The sequence below is a fragment of the Sorghum bicolor genome, chromosome 3 (assembly GCF_000003195.3).
Source record: "Sorghum bicolor cultivar BTx623 chromosome 3, Sorghum_bicolor_NCBIv3, whole genome shotgun sequence".
Taxonomy (NCBI): Eukaryota; Viridiplantae; Streptophyta; class Magnoliopsida; order Poales; family Poaceae; genus Sorghum; species Sorghum bicolor.
In genome coordinates, this window is record NC_012872.2 from 73066446 (window position 1) to 73092797 (window position 26352).

Sequence of the window (26352 nt, forward strand, 5' to 3'; positions counted from 1 at the left end):
GCCTAGGCGTCAGGCATCTACATTTTACACTTTTCTGCGCTATCTATTGTGTACTCCCTCCGTCCCAAAAAAAATGTCATTTTAGATTTCCGTGTCATAAGTTTGACTCGATTTGTAGAAAATACGTACAATATTTATATCTCTAAATAAATTTATTAAAAAACTAGACTTAAAGATCTTCTCAATGATATTAATTATGTATTATAAATATTAATAATTTTTACTATATATTTAGTTAAAGTTATTTCTCGGAAAGCGAAAACGACATTTATTTTGGGACGGAGTGAGTATAGAGCATCTGCTGAAAGTGAGTGGAATAATCCGCGGGGTTTCTGCCATAGTTTCAGCGTCATCACCGATGGCTGCTTCCCTTTCTGATGCAAATTAAAGTCACGCTGAACTTTGGCCTTGTTTGTTCCTCCCAAAAGCTATTTTTTAAGATTCTCTTTTATATCGAATTTTGCGGCATATACATGAAGCATTAAATATAGATAAAAAATATAACTAATTACACTATTTGTCTGTAATTTGCGAGACAAATTTTTTAAGCCTAGTTAGTCCATAGTTGGACAATGGCCTTGTTTAGTTCATCTCGAAATCCAAAAAGTTTTCAAGATTCCTTGTCACATCGAATTTTGCGGCACATGCATGAAACATTAAATATAGACGAAAACAAAAACTAATTATATAGTTTGTTTGTAAATCGTGAGACGAATCTTTTTATCCTAGTTAGTTCATGATTGGACAGTATTTGTTAAATAAAAACGAAAGTGCTACAGTAGCGAAATCCGAAATTTTTTCGGAACTAAACAAGGCCAATAATTATCATATACAAATGAAAATGCTACAGTAACCCAAAAAATTTTCGGCCAGGAACTAAACAAGGCCTTTGTTTGTCAAGGGAATAGTATCAGTCTTGTTCGTTTGGGCTTATCAGCCGAATGTGTCAGCTATTCAACAATGTTTTTCTCTCACAATAAATCAGCGAACAATACTTTCTGTCATGACTTATCAATCAACAGTGTTTTCCTCTCACAATAATCCATTAGATGCTCTAATAAACTAAGATTTCCCCACCGTCTTTACGTGCAGGATTTTTTTTTTTCGAAAGAAACTTCACGTACAGAATCGAGTAACCGAAATTCTCAAATTCATTTGTTCAGATGCAAAATTCAGTGAGGGAAAAAAAAAATCTCACAGGCTCACAAAGATTCAAATGCGTTTTCTACGGGTACAACTTGTCTCTGTAACGTCTGCGGGGCATCCTCTCATCCTGTCCGTCCATCCAAAGCTCCAGGTCCAGGGCCACCCCTAACCGGCGGCATCAATCTGCCCCCAGGCGTTGCTCTTGCGCAGCAATAAAGCCACCACCTCCTCTCGCTCCGCCGCCGCCGCCGCCGCCTCCCTGTCTCAGTCACCAAACCTCAGTCCCAAACCCCCGCAGCCGCGACAAAGCCCTAGGCGGCCATGGACGCCGCGGCGCTGGAGTCGCTCATCCTGGACCTGCACGCCATCGAGGCCGTGAAGCTGGGCTCCTTCGTGCTCAAGTCCGGCATCACCTCGCCCATCTACCTGGACCTCCGCGCGCTCGTCTCCCACCCGCGCCTGCTCTCCGCCGTCGCCTCGCTCCTCCACGCGCTCCCCGCCACGCGCCCCTACGGCCTCGTCTGCGGCGTCCCCTACACCGCGCTCCCCATCGCTGCCGTTCTCTCCGTCGACCGCTCCATCCCCATGCTCATGCGCCGCAAGGAGGTCAAGGCCCACGGCACCGCCAAGTCCATCGAGGGCTCCTTCCGCCCCGGGGACACCGTCCTCATCATCGAGGACCTCGTCACCAGCGGCGCCTCCGTGCTCGAGACCGCCGCCCCGCTCCGCGCCGAGGGGCTCATCGTCGCCGACGCCGTCGTCGTCGTCGACCGCGAGCAGGGCGGGAGGGAGAACCTCGCCGCTAATGGGATCACGCTCCACTCGCTCATGACCCTCACCGAGGTGCTCGCCGTGCTGCTCAAGCACGGGAAGGTGACCGAGGAGAAGGCGCAGGAGGTGAGGCAGTTCCTCGACGCCAACAGGAAGGTGGCGGTGCCGGGGGCGGCGCCTGTTAAACCCAGGGTGCTCAGGAAGACATTTTCGGATAGGGCGAAACTGGCCGCCAACCCTATGGGGAAGAAGCTCTTCGAGCTGATGGAGGCCAAGCAGACCAACCTGTGTGTCGCTGCTGATGTTGGGACAGCAAAGGAACTCCTTGAGCTGGCTGACAAGGTAGGAGCGTATTGCTTTATTTAGTAGTAGTTTTGGACTTCTGATGTTGGTTGGTAGAGGGCTTAAGACTTGTTAAGGACTTGATCGATTAGACCATGGCTTGATTTATACTCTTGGATGCATATAATTAGCTAGCTTGTCAATATGTTAATCAAGAATTTTTGGACAATGGAGGTAATTTCTGTCCTCTGCACTAAATAGGAATGCAATTTATAGCTGCAACACAAATTTGGCAGTGTGGCCTTGTGTAGTACTGTGCAATAGGCACTCGCATAAGCTCTTGATCTGTTAACTTAAGTTATTAAGTTTAGGTATGTGAAAATATTGAGAAGTGGATGTGCTGCCATATGTCTTCAACATTTGGCACAGTGAATAGTGTGTCCAGATTCAGTCATTATATCACAGCATACCGTTCTGTCTGCTTACATGCCTTTTAAATTTGCTAAAAATAGTAAAAGTAGTACTTAATAGTAAAAGAGTTTTGTTCTTGTTCTCATTTCTCACGTCTTTTGGAAGAATGAATCCCCGGATTTGATATGTACATTTACTTACACTATTATCAAACTGTTTTGCAGGTCGGCCCTCAAATTTGTATGTTGAAAACCCATGTGGATATATTGTCTGATTTTACACCAGATTTTGGCTCTGAGCTCCGCTCGGTATGTGCTCTCATGATACTATACTGGTTTTTGCTCATATCGCTTTTGTGTTTTACTTCTACAACCATATGCTACATGATAGCTCCGATCCATATCTTAAGTTGGGTTCATTTTTTTTCCTTTTTTTAATTTAAAAAACAGATGTAGGTTCTTTTATGTCTAGCACAGTAATTTTTGTGATGATTTCACCTAGCCTGCGTCCGTGCATTCAGTATCCTTGAGTAGAACCATGGCCTTGCCTAGATTGGGAACATTGGCCATCATTCACGCATTCTGTGTGTGCAACTGTGTGTGCATGTGTGTGCCTGTTGTTGTTGTTGTTGTTGTTGGTGTGTGTGTGTGTGGGGGGGGGGGGGGGGAGGTTGTATTTGGTTCTCCTTGCCCTCTTGTTTTCTATTTATTCATCTGTAAAGAGATCCTCATTGTGGTGGGAGTTGTGCATGCATTAGGAGGCACCTGGTAGGAGTGAGCTGATGGCTTAGATAGGCTGGCTTGAGTGGGAATGTGGTGGAGGTGTGGAGCCAGGAAAGAGCAAGGAAGGGTGCTGTGCAAGTGGAGATGTGCTCGGGAGGGTGCCAAGCCTTTGTTCAGGCATGACTTTGAGCTCTTGGTCAATAGAGTTAGTGGCATTTCTTTGGGTGCTAAAAGCTCCCCTAGCACTGTTCCTAGCTCTGCCCATGCGTTGGGATAGTGGCCTATTTAAGTGTCTTGTGTGGCCCTTTTTTTACATGTGCTAGTATACATGTGCAAATTTTTTTTGGTGGCTGCCTAGTCGCCTGGTTGTACTTGCACCTTGGGCCACTGGCTGTCGGAAGTGTCAAAGCAACTATCAGCAGAAAACAGTCTCTGACGATATGTTTATATCAGTAGTACTCCCTCCGTTCCAAATTATGGTTCATTTTGGATTTGTCCTAAGAAGTTTACTTCTCTAAATTTGACCAAGCTTATATCATATCTAATTACTTTCATAAATTCTTCATTAAACATGTTTCGATATTGCGCTTATTTGAACTTGTAGATGCTAATATGTGTTTTTCCCCTAAAAGCTTGGTCAAAATTAAAGAACTTTGACTTAGGAAAAACCATAGTGAAATATAATCTGGAACGGAGGAAGTATGTTCAATTTCTGCTGTGATTACAAGTTTCTTCGATCCATTCAGTGTCCCTCTGTTGTGGTTTCCACTTTTCATATTCCTTTAATACTTTCACTTTCAGTTTACCTATACCAAGACAATGTCAGAATTTCCTAAACCATACTTTGTTTGTTTGATAAAGTACCAGAATTATTTTCTATCATAACATTGAGATGTTGCTATTTAAGATGCTTAAATCATTACCTGGCTTGCCTTTTACACGTCTCCTATATATTTTTTTAAAATTGGTTCCTACCATTTTGTTGAAGATTGCTGAGAAGCACAACTTTCTGATCTTCGAAGACCGCAAGTTTGCTGACATTGGAAATACAGTAACCATGCAATATGAAGGGTGAGAAAAGAACTTCAGTATCTACATGCTCACTTGTATGCGCATCTTTATATTTGTGTGCTATAATTTTTTCCCTGGTTTGGTTCAGAGGAATATTCCGCATATTGGACTGGGCAGATATTGTTAATGCGCATATAGTACCTGGACCTGGAATCGTAGATGGCTTGAAGCTGAAGGTATCTTATGCTTTATGTATATTACTTGCACGGCAACTATTAATAATGAGTTGAATTAGTTACTGTTGCACATAAGAACAGCTGATGAATCATCATACTCACACCAACTGTTGTGTTCTGGGCTCTGGCCTTGAAGGGTTTGCCTAAAGGAAGAGGGCTACTTCTGCTCGCTGAGATGAGCTCTGCTGGCAACCTTGCTCATGGAGATTACACTGCTGCTGCTGTAAAGATTGCTGAGCAACATTCTGACTTTGTGATGGGATTTATATCGGTAAATCCTGCATCCTGGTCAGTAACACCATCAAGCCCGGCGTTCATCCATGCCACACCTGGAGTTCAGATGGTCGCTGGAGGAGATGATCTTGGGCAACAATACAACACTCCTGAGTCTGTAAGTACAACTGCCTGTACAGTCTGTGTGTGGCTGTTGGAATTTTGGTGTTTATTCACACATTTTAATGCTTTTAGTTTGTTATTATACCTGTGCACATCGTTGCAAATTTTGAATTTGATAACATTAACATTATACAATTTGCAAAGGATCGATATATTTAGATCATAATGGCCACAGGCATTAAAATCTGTCATTTTGTTTAGTACCAAAATTTTACTTAACATTTTGTTATATGCTTCGATTGGAGGTTTTCTTGCCTTCAGTGTTTATGACAATCTGAGCACTTTTTTTCCCCTCATAACGTTAGCATTCCCTGATACATCATGGATTTGCAATTCAGGTGGTAAACTACAGGGGCAGTGACATAATCATAGTTGGACGTGGGATTATAAAGGCTAGCGACCCTATGAAGACGGCATGGGAGTACCGCTTGCAAGGGTGGCAGGCATACAAGAACAGCTTGCTATGAGAGGGGCGTCGTGAGCATTCCAAGGGCAAATCCAGGCGATTGGCGTAATAAGAGCATACGGAAAGGTCTCCCTACAGTTGAGTCAGGACCTAATTGCAATCAGACTCACTGCAGAGGAGATTCATCCAGAGCATGCTTCATCATCGTTTGTGTTAGAATAATTTCCTCTTGGTTCACACCGTTCGTGTTGGTCGAGTTATTAGGCATTGTGATGCCTGTGTTGGGTTAGATCGTCTTATTGCCACTCTGGGTTAGCTCCGGACTCCGAGCAATGTGATGCTTTTGATGCCGAAAATCCTATGACTCCACGCGTGCTTAGCTTGGCCTTCGCTTAATGCTTTTCACCTCCCAGTCTCCCACTCCCAGTGCTTCTGTTGTGACCAGGATGAAAACGGATCGGATACGGACGAATATCATCGATATTATATTTGTTTTATATTTTTGGTTGAATTCGGATTCGAATACGGATAATATTAATCCTGTCGGATAAGATGTGATTGGATATCGACATAATAAATATACGATTTAAGTATTCGGATATGGTATCGGATGTTTAATATTTGGATTCGGATATTGATAGATATAAATTTTTCTAAACGAATTTGGTCTCGAATACGGTCAGAAAATATCCATATTATTTTCATCTCTAGTTGTGACGATGCTTGCCGGCTGAACCTGTTTTTCTTATTATTATTTAGGCCCTGTTTAGTTCTCTACCCAAAATTTTTTCATCCATCCCATCGAATCTTTGGACACATGCATGGAACATTAAATGTAGATAAAAAAATAAACTAATTACACAGTTTAGTTAAGAATCGCGAGACGAATCTTTTAAGCCTAGTTACTCCATGATTAGCCTTAAGTGCTACAGTAACCCACATGTGCTAATGACAGATTAATTATGCTTAATAAATTTGTCTTGCAGTTTCCTGACGAGCTATGTAATTTTTTTTTTATTAGTTTCTAAAAACCCCTTCCGACATCCTTCCGACACATCCGATGTGACACCCAAAAAATTTTCGTTTCCAATCTAAACAGGCCCTTAGAATTATACAGTACAGTGTATACGTTCATAACGCACATAGTTACTCGTGATCATGAGATAACGGGATTTATTTATTATTAAAAATATAGCATTGTTAAATCTTAAAATAAATTTTGTTATTAATAAATATTTATTTATTATTAAAAATATAGTGTTAAATTTTAAAATAAATTCAGAAAAATATAAGTATTTATGCAAATCGAGGACTTAGGTCTTGTTTAGTTCACCTAAAAACTTAAAAAAATTAAGATTTCTTCTCACATCGAATCTTATGGCACATGAAGCATTAAATATAGATAAAAATAAAAATTAATTGCACAGCTGTAAATCACGATACGACTTTTTTAATCTAATTATTTTATGATTGGACAATATTTGTTAAATAAAAATAAAAATATTATAGTTTTAAAATCAAAACTTTTTAGATAAACAAACTCAACCATCACTGAACCTGGTTGGTAGTCACTGCAGCCGCGATTGCATGCTGTCCCGCAGATTCCGCTGCGAAATTTTTTCACGCTCGCCGCGTGTGCAGATTCCGCTGCAAAGACTTGCCACGTGCGGGTGGCGCACTCCGCCGCTCCGGTGTGGGCCTCTGAGGGCGACAATCTTCTCCGGGACGCTTTCGCTCTGGCGGCTCGGCGACGCATTGTTTGTGGCTGGGCCTTGTTTAGTCCCAAAAATTTTGCAAAATTTTTTAATTTTCTGTTAAATCGAATCTTCAGACGTATGTATGGAGTATTAAATATAGATAAAAATAAAAACTAATTACACAGTTTGGTTAAAATTGACGAGACAAATCTTTTAAGTCTAGTTAGTCTATAATTAGACAATATTTGTCAAATACAAACAAAAGTGATACTATTTTTATTTTACAAATTTGTTTTGGAAGTAGGTAGAAGAGCATTTCTACACGTACGTACTCATTTCCACGAAGAAAAATGTCGAGACAAGAACGGAAGTAAATTTGACGTTATGATAGTTTTTTGCATGCGACTTGTGGTGTGGTGTTCATGGGAATCATGGCAAACGAGATGAAGGCTAATTTGATTTTTCACTAGGGCCTTGTTTACTTCCACCCAAAAATGCAAAATTTTTCAAGATTCCCTGTCACATCGAATCTTTAGACGCATACATAGAGTATTAAATATAGACGAAAATAAAAACTAATTGTACAGTTTGGTCGAAATTGACGAGACGAATCTTTTGAACCTAGTTAGTCTATAGTTGAATAATAATTACCACAAATAAACAAAAGTGCTACAGTGTCATGAAATGTTTTCGTTCAGGAACTAAACAAGGCCTAGGATTTTCAAAATGATTTGCTGCGCTTCAGCGTCTGTGCAAAATCACGTGACCTCGCTGCCTTTCTTCCCCCACTTCGCTAGCCTGAACTCTGAAGCCTCCCCAGTCGCAAACCCCGCCCGCCCACCAACACCACCATGGACGCCGGCGCGAAGGAGACGCTGATCCTGGACCTGCACGCGGTGGAGGCCGTGAAGCTAGGCACCTTCGTGCTCAAGTCCGGGATCACCTCCCCGATCTACCTAGACCTGCGCGTGCTCGTCTCCCACCCGCGGCTGCTCGCCTCCGTGGCGTCACTCCTCGGCTCCCTCCCCGCCACGCGCCCCTACGACCTCCTCTGCGGCGTGCCCTACACGGCGCTGCCGTTCGCGGCCGCGCTCTCCGTCTCCGCCTCCGTGCCCATGCTGCTCAGCCGCTACGACACCAAGGGTGTCGAGGGTACCTTCCGCGCCGGCGGCGGACAGACCGTGCTCATCGTCGAGGACCTCGTCACCAGCGGAGCATCCGTGCTCGAGACCGTGGGCCCGCTCCGCGCCGAGGGGCTTGTTGTCGCCGACGCCGTCGTCGTCATCGACCGCGAGCAAGGTGGGCGGGAGAACCTCGCCGCCAACGGGGTCGCGCTGCACTCGCTCATGACCCTTACGGAGATGCTCGCCGTGTTGGTGAAGCACGGGAGGGTGGACGAGGATAAGGTCGCGGAGGTCAGGCGCTTCCTCGACGCCAACCGGAAGGTGGCGGTGCCCGGCGTGCCTGCTGGATCGCCCAAGCCGTCGGCTGCTACTGCTAGGAGGAAGTCGTTTGCGGAGAGGGCGGGGTTGGCCACGAACCCCATGGGGAGGAAGCTGTTCGAGGTGATGGAGGCGAAGCAGAGCAACTTGTGTGTTGCGGCGGATGTTGGGACAGCCAAGGAGCTGCTTGAGCTTGCTGACAAGGTATACATGCTACATTTGATTTTCACTTGCTATGCCTTTCTGCTATTTGCTAACAGTGTTTTAATTTGTTTGCCCCACTTATGTAGGTTGGCCCAGAGATTTGTATGCTGAAAACTCATGTTGATATCTTGTCTGATTTTACACCAGATTTTGGAGACAAGCTTCGCACAGTATGTTCTCTTCTGACACGCACCTTTCTTATCTTCTCTTATGTTGTATTACTGATCATCATTCTTCTATTGGATAGTATGTTTTGATTTCTATGCTCACGAAAAGGTTGCTAGTGTCCATAATAGCCCAGTTGCACTTCAGAAGTTGTACTTTGTCCATATCAGATGCTGGTCCTCTTATTATCATGTAGACACCGTATCCTTGTGTGTAATCGCATTGGCCGCATGGGTTGTCTATTACTGAAAGACAAAATTCCTATACCAGTTCAATCTACTTGGTTCTTTAGCTTGATATTTTTAGTCACTACTAGAGGTGTTTTGAGTATTCCTGTTCCAAATGCTGAAGTTATACTCTGCATCTGGTTACTGCATAGCTTATTCGTTACTGCACTGATTCTGAACTTTCAATTGAAGATTGCTGGGAAGCACAACTTTCTGATCTTCGAAGACCGCAAGTTTGCTGACATTGGGAACACAGTAACTATGCAATCTGAAGGGTGAGAACAGGGAATTATAAACTATCTCTTTCTTTTCCTCTTTATACATTTGTGTGACATACTTATACTTTTTTACTTTGGTTCAGAGGTATATTCCGCATATTAGACTGGGCGGATATTATTAATGCTCACATAGTTCCTGGACCTGGGATTGTAGATGGCTTGAAGCTGAAGGTACTTTATGACATATATACATAGGCCTTACGCAATTACTGAGTTAAAGATAATAGTTAATGTTGCAGCTGCTAATAGTTATACAAACTGTTGTGTTCTGGCATTGAAGGCTTTGCCTAAAGGAAGGGGCCTACTCTTGCTTGCTGAAATGAGCTCAGCTGGCAACCTTGCTTATGGAGACTACACTGCTGCGGCTGTAAAGATCGCTGAGCAACATCCTGACTTTGTAATAGGATTTATATCAGTAAATCCTGCATCTTGGTCACCAGCACCGTCGAGCCCAGCGTTTATCCATGCCACTCCTGGAGTTCAGATGGCTGCTGGAGGAGATGGCCTTGGGCAACAATATAACACTCCCTTTTCTGTGAGTGTGCTTTCGCCATTCGATTCTCATGTGATTGCTCTCTGCTGTGGTGTTTTACTCTCAAATCTCATTTTTAATCCTTCAAAGTTGTTATATAAGGTTAGGTTAGTTATACCTTATACAGTTGTGCCAGTTCTCAAAAATTTTAAATAAAACAGTGGCACCACCTTAAAGGCTCGGCATCAGTTTGACATTATGGAAGTACATTTGGATATAAGCATTATAATATATACTTCCATTACTGAGGCCTTGTTCAGTTGATGAAAAAATTTGGTTTTGGATACTGTAGCACTTTCGTTTGTATTTGGTAATTATTGTCCAATCATGGACTAACTAGGCTCAAAAGATTCGTCTCGTAAATTACAGGCAAACTATGCAATTAGTTATTTTTTAATCTAAATTTAGTACTCCATGCATGTGCTGCAAGATTCAATGTGACGGGGAATCTAGAAATCTTTTTGGGAACTAAACAGACCTTGAGTGCTTCTTTATTTTAAATGATGACAACAGTGCAGTACTGTAACTCTGTAAATAAACATCAGCATAACTTCAGTACTTCTGGTTTGTTAAGAGAATATATTGGATGTGTTAAAATATAGATAACCCCTTTAGCTTGCAAACTGAATAATAATATGTTTCCTCTATTTATATTGACAGTTTGACACCAACTATAGACTTTCTCAGTAGGATGTCATAATAGACTTTCTCAGTAGGATGTCATAAGATAGCCTAGTTCTTTGTTCTTACTCGACTGATATGAATTTCTGGCATGAGATTAGTGCTATTCAAAACAAAGAATAGACTTAAGGAGACTGCATTCAATTGTAAACTGTACCGTGTGTTTTGATTCACACTCAAATTAGCCCTATGCTTGCCTTGGCATATCATGAACTGTGTGCTTGAATGTTGAATCATCTTGTGTTCCGCTCTCTTTGATTTCTGTATCATAATGTTTTCTTTTCATTTATTTTGGTATTGTTGGTAGGAAATTTCAATTGTGTTCGATTGAGCCTGATTTCTGAAAGCTTCAGACTCTTTGTTCCAAATGCATTACACTGTTCTATGAGCTTTTCTGACTTGCAACACTGTTGTGTGATACCAGGTCATAAACGATAGAGGCAGTGATATAATTATAGTCGGAAGAGGGATTATAAAGGCGAGTAACCCTGCAGAGACCGCGAGGCAGTATCGCATCCAAGGGTGGCAGGCCTATCAATCCAGTCTGTCTTGAGGAGGATGTTTAAGCAACTCTCCAAACGTAGGCGGAGGACTTTCAGGCAACTGTGTTGATGTAATAATTAGAGTATGCCGCCCCATCTATGCTAGAATTTGAAATAAGGGCCTGTTTAGATTGGGAACGAAAATTTTTTGGGTGTCACATCGGATGTGTCGGAAGGATGTCGGGAGGGGTTTTTAGAAACTAATAAAAAAACAAATTACATAGCTCGTCAGGAAACTGCAAGACAAATTTATTAAGCATAATTAATCTGTCATTAGCATATGTAGGTTACTGTAGCACTTAAGGCTAATCATAGAGTAACTAGGCTTAAAAGATTCGTCTCGCGATTCTTAACTAAACTGTGTAATTAGTTTATTTTTTATCTACATTTAATGTTCTATGCATGTGTCTAAAGATTCGATGGGATGGATGAAAAAATTTTGGTAGGGAACTAAACAGGGCCTAAGGCGACTGCGTTTCATCTGCTCATCATTCTCACGCGGTGATTTTTCGGTAATCATTCTCACTGTACCCCGGGATGCTAGAATTTGAATTAAGGGAATGCCAAATTGTAGCTGAGCATTCCATGTGTATGTCTCTCATCGGCGCAGAGCAAAGGGGTGCTTCATGGCCTCATGGGACTTTCTACGTTCCCTCACCAATAGGCAGTCCCTTCAAATAACTAGAAGAAGTTATGTAGCAGACAGCTGAAATAGCTTCTCCTATAGAGCTGGAGCCGTTCTTATGGACCATTTAGCGAAAGGAGTAAAAAGTCCAGAATACCTTGATTTTTTCTTTTCTTTTTCTTTTTAGTCAAAAATAATAATTATATATTATATAATAGTTGGGTACGTTAGTACAGCACTCTAGAATACAATACATATATTTAGGAACTGATTTTTATCTAAATTATACTCATGTTGTGAATAGCTCCAAATCTCAAAATCTGATGTTTTGTATGGATGATCGCACAGACAAACACTCTGTAAAAGACCTGAGAATAGATGCTCAACAAACGATGGCCAACATTTCTGCAGGCGGAGTTGAGAAAACTTCTTTTTTCTTTAATCTTCCTTCATCTTCTTTCTGCCACCAAAGAATGAGGAACTGATCTGAAAATTATTCTACCTAGTCTTTCGTCGTGACCAGGTCTAACCATGACAAAACGAAGAGAAGACTGAAGAAAATTATTCCATAGTGGTAACATTATTTCCGCCTTTGATGTCGTTGTTTGGAAAGAAAGGTCTTCGTGTTGGTATGCCAATAAAGTTGCTGGCATCATAGTTTTCACCCTTATCTTCAACATAGTCTCAATGGAGACAACGATTTCACACTTCCTCTTTGTCATTAACAGAGAGGAGAAGGAAAAAAACCCAATACTAAAAAGCTAGCATGGAGAGACTTTAACTTTAAAGACTCGATCTATTAGAAAACGATCTATTAGAAAACTTTTTGAAAACAATAGATTCCCGCTCCCTTCCGTCTCCGACGAGACATAAGAGGGGAAGAGAGGGCACCAGGGGTGGTGGCCTGGTGGAGATGGGACGGCAACAACGGCTCTTGGTGAGTCCCGCAAGAGGGCCCTGGGCCTAACAATCTAGAGAAAGGTTGTACTAAAATAGAGTTCAAAGTTCTTTTATTTTCTTAGCATATTCGCTCTTAGGGCGCTCGCAATGATACTAGCTACGTATATAGCTGAAGCGCCCCTGGTAAACCAGGAACTCAAATGTGATACAATACTAGTCCCAGGAGGCTAGTAACACATTTATTACATCAGATAAGTTTCAGCGCAGTAGTCTTAAAAAGCGTGGACAAGGAAGGCACGCTATAATAATAAGACACCAAAATACAACACAGGTCCAAAGGACCCAGAAACAAACGATATCGCCATCGAACATCTGACGAGTCCCAATGCCACAGGCTTAGTTGGGTGCAGACACGACCTTACTCGAACGCCACTTCGGGATCGAAGTCCGGATCTTCCTTTGTTTAATAAAGCAAGGGTGAGTACAAAGTACTCAGCAAATCCAACCTTACTCTACGGAAGGGGATAACAATATATATGCATATGGATAAATCATGGATGAGGCTTAGTTTTATTTGCATAAAGCTATCTTTTTACACATGCAAGGTTTTACTTCACAAATACTGTTGTAAAAGAACTCTTTTTCCACATATGATAGTATTTCTGAAAATGGGGTTTTGATCACAATTTTAAGTGTTGTTGAACCCTTGTTCCCACAACACAATGGCAGTCAACCATTTATTTCCAAAATCACACTCTCTCACATGCTTTCACTCATCCCAACCCATCTAGTTGTTGAAACCAAACCATAACCCGTCCGAGACCGCGGACACGGCTATCCAGATAGATTTACACTCTGCAGAGGTTGTACACTTTTCCCACAAATAAGATACCATAACTTACACCGTCGTGCAAGCACAGATCCATCAAAGTCATTACCCTCCATAGCTAAGTAATGGTGCTCACCACGGGAACACTAAGGCCACATCTCATGATACCACAATAATTCACAAAGCTCTTTTCATATATTTTCACAATTTCACATACATCACTTAGTGTCCCGTTGCACACCTGCCTCCAGGTGATTGCCATACTAACTAGAGGGATTTAGACTAAGCCTTTCCCATGCAAGGCGAGTGGTTGTACGATAAATGAGTTAGGCAAGATGAATCATCAACTCAGTCCTTAATCGAGACAAGGCGGATATCTTCTCGCTTAACCCCGCAAGGTATAAGCCACAACACCAGGGCATCCCCAAAAGAGATCCCATCCGCCCCATTTCCATAGTAATCACATCTATAACTTGTTCATTAACCCTTTCATAATACCCACAATTTATTTTCACCACTCACACCTTTTACTTTTAAAATCATTATATTTAAAAAATATAGCGATGAGTATCCAGGATGAGTAACAAGTCCTAAGCATACTAAATAATAATATTTCTGTCATAGCATATGATTTGTTTCTAGGTTCAAACAAGACAGTTACCGGGTGATTTCAATTCAAGGATGGCTATTCAACAGGTTTTAACTAAGCAACGAAAATACTTCGTACATATATCGTACATGCAATATTTAAAACGGCTTCTACGGGTTGTGTTTAAAAATAGAATCAATATGCATCAAAGGGGATCGGTTGGACTTGCCTCCGTCGGCGTCCTCGGCAAACTTCTGCTGACAGTCCGGGTCCTCGGCGTCAAACTCGCGGTACTCGTCTCCAACGTGCTCGTTTTCCGGCTCGTTCACTCCGTCAACTAAAATACGCGACGAACGACACAGACAACAGGCACAGATAAATAATCACATAAATTCAAATGAGCTCTAAAAATCATGAAATTAATATGGGAGGTAGATCATGATTTTAGATGAAGTTAGGAAAAAGAATTATTGAAATCAGAGTTAGCATGTGGCATTTGTGAAATGACCGGAATTTAATCATGCGAAAAAGGCTAACGGTGATTAAGGAATGGATGCTTCACGTGGGCATTTGTTTGGCTGGTAGTGCATGGTGCATGCATGTACTATTTGGAGTTAATGCTTATGGCCCACACATGCATGGTTAGAGAGAAATTAGCAGGGATCATTAGAGCTCTTCTGTATGTTATGGTTCTATTCGTAGAGTTCTTGGCAGTGAACCGGTACAGACAAATACAAGGAAAAATATAGAAAAATACTACAGAAAGACAGAGAAGAGCAAGGAGATGCTCATGAGCTGCTCACCTCGTCTTGCGACGACAGTCGAGCTCGCCTTGTGCGTATGGCCGTATACGGTATACGCGAAGTGAGAGTGAGTGAGCGAGTGAGTGAACGTGTTTCTCGGGTGGTGAGAGTGAGCACCCGAGGCTGGCTTTTTATAGGCCAAAGCGCTCAGCTGCGTGCCATTAAAAATGCTACTGTAGCGCATGGTCGGTGCCTAATTTGCATGCACGATGCATGCAAATGGACGGTGCCTAATTACCGTGTCCTTGCATGGAGGTGCATGCAAATGGACGATGCCTAATCACCGTGTCCTTGCATGCAGGCATGAGATATATATTCGTGTAGGTGCACTGCTATGTTTTCTTGCATGTAAGCTTGCTGGTACTCGCTGTTATTTGTGCGCGAAAAAATATGGATGGATTAGATGGAGATACTATAGAGCTCAAATTATTTTATAGTTTTTGAAATATATTTTGAAAATAATTTTTTTAATACGAGTGATTTTTGAGTGTGAATTTTTGGGATGTTACAATAGCTTATATGGAGGTGAGAGACAAAAGAAAAGAATATTTATATATGTTTATTTTTTATGTATTATTGGACTCACGTGTCACTCTTTTAAATTCTTGGATTATATGAAATAGATAAGTTATTTGCTCATCACTAATGACTACTCTTACAATTTACTTATCTACATTATAATAGCTAGCTAAAATAGCTAACCATTGGCATCGCACTCAGTGCCTATCCCTCCCAATCGCACGCTCGTTCTTTCTCTCCCCTCATCCTATCCAAACCGCTCGCTTGCCTCGCGTAGACCAAGTTGGACGCGTCGCGCCTGGCCATCCTCGGAGTTCTGGCCCGGCGACCGCACCCGACCCCCGACGTTCATCCTCGCGACCGCGCTCGCTCGGCGACCGCACCCAGCCCCCGATGCTTCGTCCTCGGTTCCTCGCGCCCACGCTCGGCGACCGCACCCAGCGGCCACGCGTTCATGTGCTCGAGTTCCGGTGAGCTAGCCCTGACGCGCGCCTCCAGCGACTCCGCGTGCGCGCCTGCCCGTCGTCCCCGCTTGCACCTCAAGACGTCGGGGGCAGAATCGATCTCCACGCGCTGGGGTCCACCGGTGGCAGTTGGGAGCCAGGAGACGCTCCATTTTATTTTATTTTTTGCTCTATCTCCTCAAAACTGCTCCTCTCACCGCAATTTCCGGAGATTTTTTTTTTGAACTTTTCCGGAGATTCTTGGTGGGAGCACTTCGGTTCAAGGCCGTTTGACTGCATGAAAAAAAAAACTTCGGGAGCTGCCCAGTGCCCAGAGACCCATACAAACGGCCCAGCAACTACAAGAGACTTTGGCCCCGTTTAATGCAGCCAAACAGCCAAAACTTTTGAAGAAATAAGTATTTTTTAGAAAAAATTATCTAAATAGGGCCTGTAAAACTTAGGCTATAAAGATTTGGAATTTGAGACCTTGGGCCTCTTTAGATCTCAAATCTTTACATCCCAAAATTTTAGGTGTAAACTTTACATTTCAAATAAGTGTTTAGATGCTTCCTAAATTTTTTGGTCTGCAACACACAAGACAAGGACCCTTAAGCAAGTTTACACAGTTTTAGGAGTCAGGAGAAGGCCGTTTCAATCTTCCTAAAAATTGAAATGTAAACTTTACATTTCAATTTTTTGCTCACATATTGGCGGCTGTTGTTTCTTTGAATCCAAAATTCCAACAAAACAATAGATCGAGAAGATATCATTCACAGTTTCCAATCCAACAAAAGAACAGACAAGTTATTGTCAGTGTAGTTATTGATCAGTGGTCTTGTTCATTGTAAAGATGAAGCACGAATGTGTTACTGTTCTGTTCATGTAAGGTTACGCTTGCCTTAAAATTTATATTTGTATTTTTGCAATCCGCTGAGATTTGCTGAAAACATGGAGGAAAATGTTCCTGTTATGCTGCAAACCAGCTCATACTAGTTTGATCAAATTATGAGCACCATGTTCCTCGACCGTATCGTCCTAGACACAAATGTATTTTTATGAAAATATGCCGAACTTGGTTGTCGACACAGTGTAGATCAGCTAGCTGTATTGATGATGGGAGTATGATCCAATTAGCCGACTCGTTTTTTTTTTATTACTGTCAGCCGACTCGTTTTCAGGTCGGTCTCCCACCCACTCCGATCCGACGCGACGCGATTACCTCGCATCGCAAGCAACCAGGGCTCATTAAACCGATCGAAGAAGCCACAATATATATCTTGTGTGAGGTCGTGTTGTGTCCATCTGAAAAAGAGCTATATATAGCCCTACTAGCCGCCACGAGATCGAGGTCGAGCCGCCGATCGAGATGGTGCTGGCGCAGCTGGGAGAGAGCCTCGTCGGCGCGCTGGCGCAGATGGCCAAGTCGACCGTGGTGGACGACAAGGTGGTGGTCGACTGCCTCAACGACGTCTCGCGCGCGCTTCTCCAGGCCGACGTCCGCTTCGAGACGGTCCGGGCCGTGCAGGCCAGCATCGGGAGCGCTGTCGTCAACCTCCAGTCCCTCGCCGCCGGCACCGACAGGCGCCGCGCCATCAAGCATGCGGTCGTCGACGAGCTGCGCAGGATGCTGGACCCCGCGGCCGGCGGCGGGACCGGGAAGCCCCCGCCCTTCTTCGTCCCCAGGAAAGGGAGGAAGCCCGCCAGCGTGGTCATGTTCGTCGGCCTGCAGGGCTCCGGCAAGACCACCACCTGCGTCAAGTACGCGGACTACCACCGCCGGACGGGGTTCAGCCCCGCGCTGGTGTGCGCCGACACGTTCCGTGCCGGCGCACTGGACCAGCTGAGGCAGAACGCGGCCAAGGCCGGCATCCCTTTCTACGGATCCTACACGGAGTCGGACCCCGTGAGGGTCGCCGTCGAGGGCGTCGACAGGTTCAGGAACGCCGACCAAGCTGCTGCTGCTGAGGGATGCGACCTCATCGTCGTCGACACGAGCGGGCGCCACAGCCAGGAAGCCGCTCTCCTGGAGGAGATGCGGCAGCTCGCGGAGGCCACGCGGCCGGACCTGGTGGTGCTCGTCATGGACGCCACCATCGGCCAGGCCGCGTTCGACCAGGCGCTGGCGTTCAAGCAGAGCGTCGAGGTTGGCGCCGTCATTGTCGTCACCAAGATGGACGGCCACGCCAAGGGCGGTGGTGGCGCGCTCAGCGCGGTTGCAGCTACAAAAAGCCCCGTCATATTCATCGGCACCGGGGAGCATATCGCAGACCTGGAGGCCTTCGACGCCAGGTCCTTTGTGAGCCGTCGTCTGCTAGGCATGGGAGACTTGCCTGGCTTCATGGACAAGATCGAGGACGCCATGACGACGATGACCATGGCTGCTGATCAAGGACAAGAAGGACTGGAGCAGCAGCTTCTGCACGAGCTGACGACGGTTAAAGGAGCCAGCTTCACTTTCACTCTCAGGGCTCTGTACAGTCTGTTCCGGTTAGTGCAGCGCATGGGTCCTCTAGGGCATCTCGTCTCCTTCCTACCAGCTGGATTATTGGGGGACAAGGGGAAGCAGGAGGAGGAAGGGCAGCAGGACAAGATCAAGAGGTACATGACGATCATGGACTCCATGAGTGCTGCAGAGCTTGATGGGGCGGACCCGATGAAGCTGATGATGACGAAACAGCAGCAGTCACGGATCAACCGGGTCGCTCGGGGCTCCGGCAGGCCCGTCAGCCAAGTAGTGGAACTGCTGCAGGAGCACAAGCGAATGGCCGAAATGTTGAGCGAACTCGCGCCTGCCCACGTCAAGAGAAAGAGACCTAATAATAAACATATAAAGCGTAGATTATTCAACACCTCTTGCTGAAACAACACAAGCCCAGGAGGGCAGTTGGATTTTACAAGTTGTACTTTGTCTGTCAGAAACCAGATGTTGGTCCTCTTGTTATCATGTAAAGACAGTATCCTTGTGTGTAATCGGAATGGGTTGTCCATTACTGAAACACAATAATGGTTCTTTAGCTTGATTTTATTTCATTTTGTTCATTATTACTGGAGGTGTTTTGGGTATTCACGTTCCAATTGCTGAAGTTATACTCTGCATCTGGTTACTGCATAGCTTACTCGATATTGCAGATTCTTAACTTTCGATTGAAGATGGCTGGGAAAGTGGGAAGCCCAACTTTCTCATCTTTGAAGACCGCAAGTTTGCTGAAATTGGGAACACAGTAACTATGCAATCTGAAGGGTGAGAAAAACGAATTATAAACTATTTATCTTTATTTTCCTTCCTTCTTATACGTTTGTGTGACATACTTAAACTTTTTTCAGAAACTGCGTATGCATACAGTAATGCGAAATTGTAGCTTATATTAACTTTCCATATGTATGTCTCTGATTGGCAAGCAGTGATAGTATTACCTGTCTTGATCGGAGCTCTGTAGAGCAATTTCGTGTCATATAACCCCATTCGATCTGGAATGCTGTACACAGTAATTGTAGAAAAAAAGACAACCAAATCCTGTTTGAAAAGGTGGTAGTACCTTCATTAAAAAAACAATTTTAGATTTCAATTGAGGCGAACTTTTCTAATTTTAGTTAAGTTTTCAAAAATATCATTAGTATTTAGGATTCTAAATAGATATTAAAATACATTCTATTTTTAATCTAATATATGATATTTATTCAGTATCATAGATGTTAATATTTTTTACAGATTTAATCAAATTTAAAACTGTTACTCCTCGAAAAATTCTAGAAAGAATTGTATCATCAATTATGGAGGGAATATTTTACAAGAACATCCAGGAAGTTGTCTCTTTCAAATCTCTATCTCCTTGACTAACCATTGCGATTTGCGATGTGCTTCTGCTTCTTGCTCTCTCTCAGTTTCTTTCAACTCTGGGCTCCTAAGTCTTGACACCGATGGCCCAACTGAAGTTGCCGCTGGAGTGATTGGGCTTCCTGTCGTGATCAGTGCCGGCCCGCGTCGCTCTCCCGCCTCCTTATCCGCACAGGCAGCCCGCCTTTCATCCTCAGCGTCACCGCCATCTCGTACGGCGGAGGCGCCTCCATGCTCGCCGCCCGCACCGGCTCCACGGCGAACCTCCGGACCACGGCAGCCACAACGGTTTTCATCTGCACGTACGCCATCTCCTTCCCGAGGCACGCCCTCGGGCCGGCGTGGAAGACCGGGTACCTCGCCGCGTCCACCGCCACGAACTCGCCGCCGCCGTCGAGCCACCGCTCGGGGCGGAACTCGCGGCAGTCGTCGCCCCACAGCCGCGGCATCCTCCCCATAGCGTACGCGCAGTAGTCCGAGAACCAACCGGCGCGAACCGTCGTGCCGTCCGGCAGCACCTCCCCCGCGGCCGCTACCTTCGAGTTGATGGGCACCGGCGGGTACAGCCGCATCGCCTCGGTGATCGCAGCGTGCAGGTAGTGCATCCCCCTGAGCTCGTCGTAGCCGCCTTCGTCGTCGACGCCGTGGTCGTCGTCTCCGTGTCCGTGGAGGTCCGAGAGCGACGACGCCTCCTCGTACACGCGCCGTTCGCAGAGCGGGTTGGCGGCGAGGAGCCAGAAGAACCATGTGAGCGCGGAGGACGTAGAGTCCTTCCCGGCGAGCACGAAACTGACGACGATGTCCCGCAGGAACCGGCGCTTCGCCTCCGGCGACTGGAACATTGCGCCGAGCTCGCTCCCCTCGTCTTCCTCCATCGCCACCGCGAACCGCGACAGCAGGTGCTGCCCGTTGCCGTCTCGGCGCGACCGCTCCTCCGACTCCATGATCTCCGTGACGTGCTCGTCTACGACGCAGATGGCCTCGCGGAGCCGCCTCTCGCTTCCGACGCCAGCGAGCCGCATCGCCTTCCACACGACGGCGGTCGGGTGGAGCATGCGCGCGAATGAGATCTCGACGGCGTCGTCAAAAGCCTTGAAGAAGGCATCGTGCCGGCGGCGACGTCCCCTGCCCCCGCCGTCCTCCTCCCCGAGATCGAGCAGCGTCGAGGCCTCGACCCCAAACGCGACGCCGCAGATGTTGTCGAAGGCGAAGCGCTTGAGCACGTCCTGCAGGTCAACGGCCTCGCCGGAGTCGGCCGCGGCCGCGAGGAGGGGCAGGAGCCGGCGGTGCAGGTGGGCGCGGAGGACGCGCCCCGAGAAGCGGCGCAGCGAGCGGGACGAGAAGGAGTAGGACGCGAGTTTGCGCTGGAGGCTCCACAGGCGGCCGTCCGCGAGGAAGATGCCGCTGCCGAGGAGGTCGGCGAAGGGCCCCGCGAAGCGCGCGCCCTTGACATAGTTGGGGAACCCGGCGCGCAGCAGGTGGTCGACGACGCCCGGGTCCGCGGTGGCGACGCCGTTGCCGAGGCCGAGCGCTCCGCGCACCTCGATGGTGGAGGTCGGGGCGGCAGCGAGCTGGTCCGTGGCCCAGTCGAGGAAGCGGTGGAAGTTGCGGACAAAGGGCACCACGTTGCCAAGCACGGGGTTCGGGTAGGGGCAGTGGTTGCGGTGGCCCGCGCGGCACCGGAGGCCCGTGGAGAGCAGGATGGCGACGGTGACGCCGAGGACGAGGAGCGGCGCCACAGCGGCGTCCATGGCGTGATCACGAGGCTGTGCTCAGTCGTGTGGTCGCCAGTGGCTTGGCCAACTGCTCGTGTCAATTCACTTGCCTTCACCATTCACGGTGACCTAGTGACGTTGACTTTTTTTGGGACAGAACTGTCCTGCGACTACGACATGGGAATGCCTTGTTCCGAAAAGTGAAAAACTTTTAAGTACTGTAGCACTTTTGTTTGTTTGTGACAAATATTATCCAATCATATACTAACTAGGATCAAAAGATTCGTCTCGTGATTTACAGCTAAACTGTGTAATTAGTTTTTGTTTTTGTCTATATTTAATGTTTCATGCATGTGCTACAAGATTCGATGTGACGTGGAATCTTGAAAACTTTTTGGTTTTCAGGGTGAACTAAACAAGGCCTTTGTTAAAATTCACTTTGCAAATGTTGTGTTTTAGCAAGTTGCTAAAAGAATATGCCAAGTTAAAAAGAGACTCTCTCCAATAATTCTCTATTTTTGAACTTGCCAAACAAAAAAAAAAGCCCACCACAAGGTCATTGACCGGAGCGTACATATCCATGATGTTTGTTTGAAACGTAAAAATTTTGGTGTCCTTCACAAACGTAGCAACATAAAAATTTTGGTGCCATTCAGAAACGTGAAAATCAGGCCATAGCGGTTTCTACTAATCGGATTGAACCACGACAATATCACCTGCTAATCTGCTAAGGCCCTGTTTAGTTCCCCACCCAAAAATTTTTCATGCATCCCATCGAATCTTTGAACACATGCATGAAACATTAAATGTAGATAAAAAATAAACTAATTACACAGTTTAGTTGAGAATCGCGAGACGAATCTTTTAAGCCTAGTTACTCCATGATTAGCCTTAAGTGCTACAGTAACCCACATATGCTAATGACAGATTAATTATGCTTAATAAATTTGTCTTACAGTTTCCTGACGAGCTATGTAATTTGTTTTTTTTATTAGTTTCTAAAATCCCCTCCCGACATCCTTCCGACACATCCGATGTGACACTAAAAATTTTTTCATCTCCAATCTAAACAGGCCCTAATCCAATCGCATGGATCACAACAACATCACCTGACAACAGCAGCACAAGTACTCCACGCAAGGAGCTGCAGAGGCGACGGCGCCATAAACCGCGCGAATGCGTTGTCAACTACGATACGCGCGCGCATATATATGCGCTGGGGGAGGAAAAATACCAAGTTAGAAAAAATGCTAAGTTGAGATGCCAAATTGTTGGAGAACAATTTTTCTTGTTTTGCCAAAAAAATATGGATGCCAAGTTGATTTGGCAAACTCTTAGAGTGCCTAGTTGCGGATGTGTATTGGTTTGTGACATGACAAACAAACACAGGGAACGGCTGGCTATCTTCAATCGCTTGAAAATGGCGTCTCGTACATTGTTCACCCAACAAACTTCATTTTTCAAATGCTGTAAAAAACCAAATTCAAAGTAGTTGGCGTCATTTTTTTTTGAGTTTTTGATCTCCTCTGCGGCTCTGCCACTCGTGCCGCGGGGTGGGGGTGGGGGGGTGGGGGTGGTGGTGTTGTGCGGGGATTTTGTTACTGTTCCTTGGACGCCCTATATGATCAGTACAGCAATATCGTTTCATTGTTTGTCTAATTTGGTTAGGTACCAAAAAGATATGCAAATGTGTATGTTTAGTCATTATATCCAGCAATGCGCAAGTGGTAACTCTGAATATAGGTTCGGACTTAGTTTTTTGTTTTTTCGAAAAAAAGAATATAGGTTCGGACTTCAGAGGCAATCACTCGATGAGGCAAGGGGATGGATTATTGCCTCTGGTGAGAAAAATGTATTCAGTACATTCAGGAAAGGTTCCTGAGTTCAGGTGGTCCAACTGGCTACTGGAAAAGTTCCAACTAACTCGGTAGGCCGTAGTGTGCTAATCAGTATTGCTAGGACATGTGATGAAGAAAATTCTCAGTTTTGTATGGAGCAATAATTGGACAGAGTATATGTGCCCAAAGCACATAAAGAATGGTAAGTCAGCTAAGACAAATAGACAGTGTGTGTATTCATACGGATTAGGCCTTGTTTAGTTTCCAAAATTTTTCAAGATTCCCCATCACATCGAATCTTGCGGCACATGCATGTTGCATTAAATATATATAAAAACAAAAACTAATTGCACAGTTCATCCGTAAATCGCGAAACGAATCTTTTAAGCCTATTTACTCTATGATTGGACAATGTTTGTCAAATAAAAACGAAAATGCTACAGTGTCGAAAACCAAAAATTTTTGCAAACTGAACAATGATAGTTTTCCCTCGAAGCCTCGACTAGAAAAGTACAGATAATTCATGAGCCCTTGTACTTGGAACACTTCAGTGTTCGTTGAAACAAACAAAAAAAAAAAAACTTGGAACAGATCGAGCTGACACGCAACAAAATAAACCTCTGGCGTCCCAAAGACTGGTTCCAAATTTTCGCCGTAATGTGTAGTACCAGCGTCCTGAATGAAGGAGACGCTGATTGATGAACTGATGACAGCCACACGAGCACATTTGGTTGGCGCCGACCATTTGGGGTCTGGACGTGCCTGCCTTGACGTGTTCGTTCTCGGCCCGGTCCGGTCCGGCTGGGCGGCTGGCTGATGGTCCACGAAACCAGATGCAGCCGGCACCCGCCAGGGCGGCAGGCCAAGCAAACGGCTGGCAGAATTCCGGAAGGTGTGGCCGTACACTGTCTCAGAGTACCACACCACGGCACTTTTTACAGTCACGGCAGCAGGGAGTAGCAGCCTATCTGGACTGGAGCTGGAGGAGGGACGGGACGGCCCACCGGCCATGGCAAACGTCGCCGCAGCGACAGCGGGGAATGGCGCACCGGCAATCGGGCAGTTGTGCCGTGAAGTAACCATGAGGAACCGGCAAGGGAAGGGGGAAAGATAAGCGACATTGATCGCGGGCAGCAGGGACGTGATGGCGATGGCGATGGCGCGCGAGACGGAATCCGGAAGCAAAAAACAAGAGCACGTGAGATGGGACATACATGAGGGTTGAGAGGAGATCTCGAGTGCATGCATGGATATCCTGCAATCATCGACACCTACACACTTGTTGTTTCTTCGAGCTCCTTGTACAAGGTGGGTATGGCTACTTTGCCATTGCTCCCAAGCCAGCGGCCCTGGACCTGGACTCGACTGCCCAGCGGCCCTTTCTGGGCAGGCAGGTGCGTGCTGTCACTCGCTCTGCCCAGTGATGAGGAGGGCCGGTGAGGCAGCCAGAGTGTCGCGACGCGCGCGCGCGGGGGCGTCCCAGCCGCCTGATGGCGTGGCGTTGCGTACCTCTCCGGCTCGCACGCAGCCGTGGTCGCACATGGCATGCCGGCCAGGGGGCTGGCCCCCAGCAAAAGCTTCTATTCCGTTCCAGGCGCGCGGCGGGAGGCGAGGGAAGAATCCGCGCCCACTCGTCCGTGTCCGTCTCACCCCACTCCCACCCGCGCGGCTGCTGCTCGACTGCTCGTGTGGCGGCCGCCAGCCAAGCCCAGCAGAGCGCCGTGGAGTGGCTGCGCCGCTGGGCGTGAGCTGGGGTGGCGCCGTGGCGGGGATGGAATGGATCGTGGTCGTGGTGATCGGATCGATCTATCGATGATCTGATGCGGGCACGGGCACGAGGCACGCCATTATTGCGCCCTGTGGCTGCGGCATGGCCGAATCAGCCTAGCGCTGCCGGCGTCGTGATAAAAAAATACTAGGAGATGTCCGGCCGCCTTTCATGCCCTCCTCTTCCTTTACTTTACATATAATAATATTTATTAATAACTATTAATATACTCAATTGATTGATTGATTCACAACAAAGATTATTTTTTTATTCTGCCGTCCTTATATTTATTTTACAGTTTACTACAAACATACAATTTCCTCTCTCTCTTGGTACAATCTTAGGCTATGTTTGGTTCACATCTGCACCGCGCTGTAGCTTCGGCACCGCAGTTTTGGCACGCGTTTGGTTCGCGTCCGCACTTGCGATGTGCCGCGGCGTGACCATCGCTCAATAGTTTAAAGAGGCAAGTTTGACCAAGTTGGCAAGTGTTTGGTTGACAACTAAGTTTAGACATGATTATTTTGGGCTCCACATGTCATAGAGTTAAAAAGTGTGGCAAGATTCCTTTAGGCATGGCAAAGTGTGGCAACCAATTTGCTAGCCACACTTTTTATGGCTTGCCACACTTGCCTAAAGTTAGTTGTGGTAAACTATGGCTAGCAACCAAACATCCTCTAATTTCTACGACTCAGTTTGCTAAAAGTTCGGCGTCCAAATCATACGCCGCACTTTTGGCGCCACCCAGCTGCAGCTCGTCGCGCTTAGATGCAGGCCAAACAAGTCCTTACCTATACAACTTTGTTGGGGAACAGCTTCATCCTTCCCCCTGGTAGCGTCGGAGGTTATCCTTCACCTGAGGAACCTCCGACGCCTGAAGCGTCGGAGGATATCCTTCATCGGGAAATGCTAATGTTGACGACTCGTCTGGTCGTGCTAAGTGTGTGCAGGGACTGAGACACCGGCGGAGGTCCACGAGCGAAGAAAGGTGGGAACCTCCGACCCTCCCGGGTCCGAGGATGGCGGGAGGACGCGGCCAGGCCGAGGAACCTCCGACTGGACCGGGCTAAGGAGGAACTCCCGCGGTGGCCGGGTCGAGCAACCTCCGGCCCAGCCGGGCTGAGGAACCTCCGACACCAAAGCGTCGGAGGATCCGCAACTGGGCGGAGGATCCAAGCCTCCGACCAGCTGAGGCCCCAGACAGAGGATGAACGAAGGGCTTCCAATGTGAAATTACGCAGGTGTATTAGGGTCAGTAGACTGCGATGAAAGAATATACTGGAATATTCCCCCACCGTCACGGGACATTTATGTAAATGTCATTAGGTCGGTTTCC

The 26352-nt window shown here is 46.0% G+C and overlaps 4 protein-coding genes across 4 annotated transcripts; 3 read left to right on the forward strand and 1 right to left on the reverse strand.

Moving 5' to 3' along the window:
• LOC8077358 (uridine 5'-monophosphate synthase) lies at nucleotides 1302-5966 on the forward strand. The gene is made up of 6 exons (XM_002456891.2): nucleotides 1302-2259; nucleotides 2835-2918; nucleotides 4321-4403; nucleotides 4492-4579; nucleotides 4716-4970; nucleotides 5314-5966. The coding sequence occupies exons 1-6, from the start codon at nucleotides 1468-1470 to the stop codon at nucleotides 5440-5442; spliced, it is 1431 nt and encodes a 476-aa protein (XP_002456936.1). The 5' UTR covers nucleotides 1302-1467; the 3' UTR covers nucleotides 5443-5966.
• Nucleotides 7834-11307, forward strand: LOC8077359 (uridine 5'-monophosphate synthase). The gene is made up of 6 exons (XM_002456892.2): nucleotides 7834-8724; nucleotides 8811-8894; nucleotides 9309-9391; nucleotides 9478-9565; nucleotides 9675-9929; nucleotides 11032-11307. The coding sequence occupies exons 1-6, from the start codon at nucleotides 7930-7932 to the stop codon at nucleotides 11158-11160; spliced, it is 1434 nt and encodes a 477-aa protein (XP_002456937.1). The 5' UTR covers nucleotides 7834-7929; the 3' UTR covers nucleotides 11161-11307.
• LOC8077360 (signal recognition particle 54 kDa protein 2) lies at nucleotides 17149-18905 on the forward strand. The gene has a single exon (XM_021457445.1). The coding sequence runs from the start codon at nucleotides 17227-17229 to the stop codon at nucleotides 18718-18720; it is 1494 nt and encodes a 497-aa protein (XP_021313120.1). The 5' UTR covers nucleotides 17149-17226; the 3' UTR covers nucleotides 18721-18905.
• LOC8077361 (cytochrome P450 94A1) lies at nucleotides 19548-21752 on the reverse strand. Its single transcript, XM_002459062.2, has one exon. It carries the CDS (start codon nucleotides 21444-21446, stop codon nucleotides 19827-19829), a length of 1620 nt encoding a protein of 539 aa, XP_002459107.1. The 5' UTR covers nucleotides 21447-21752; the 3' UTR covers nucleotides 19548-19826.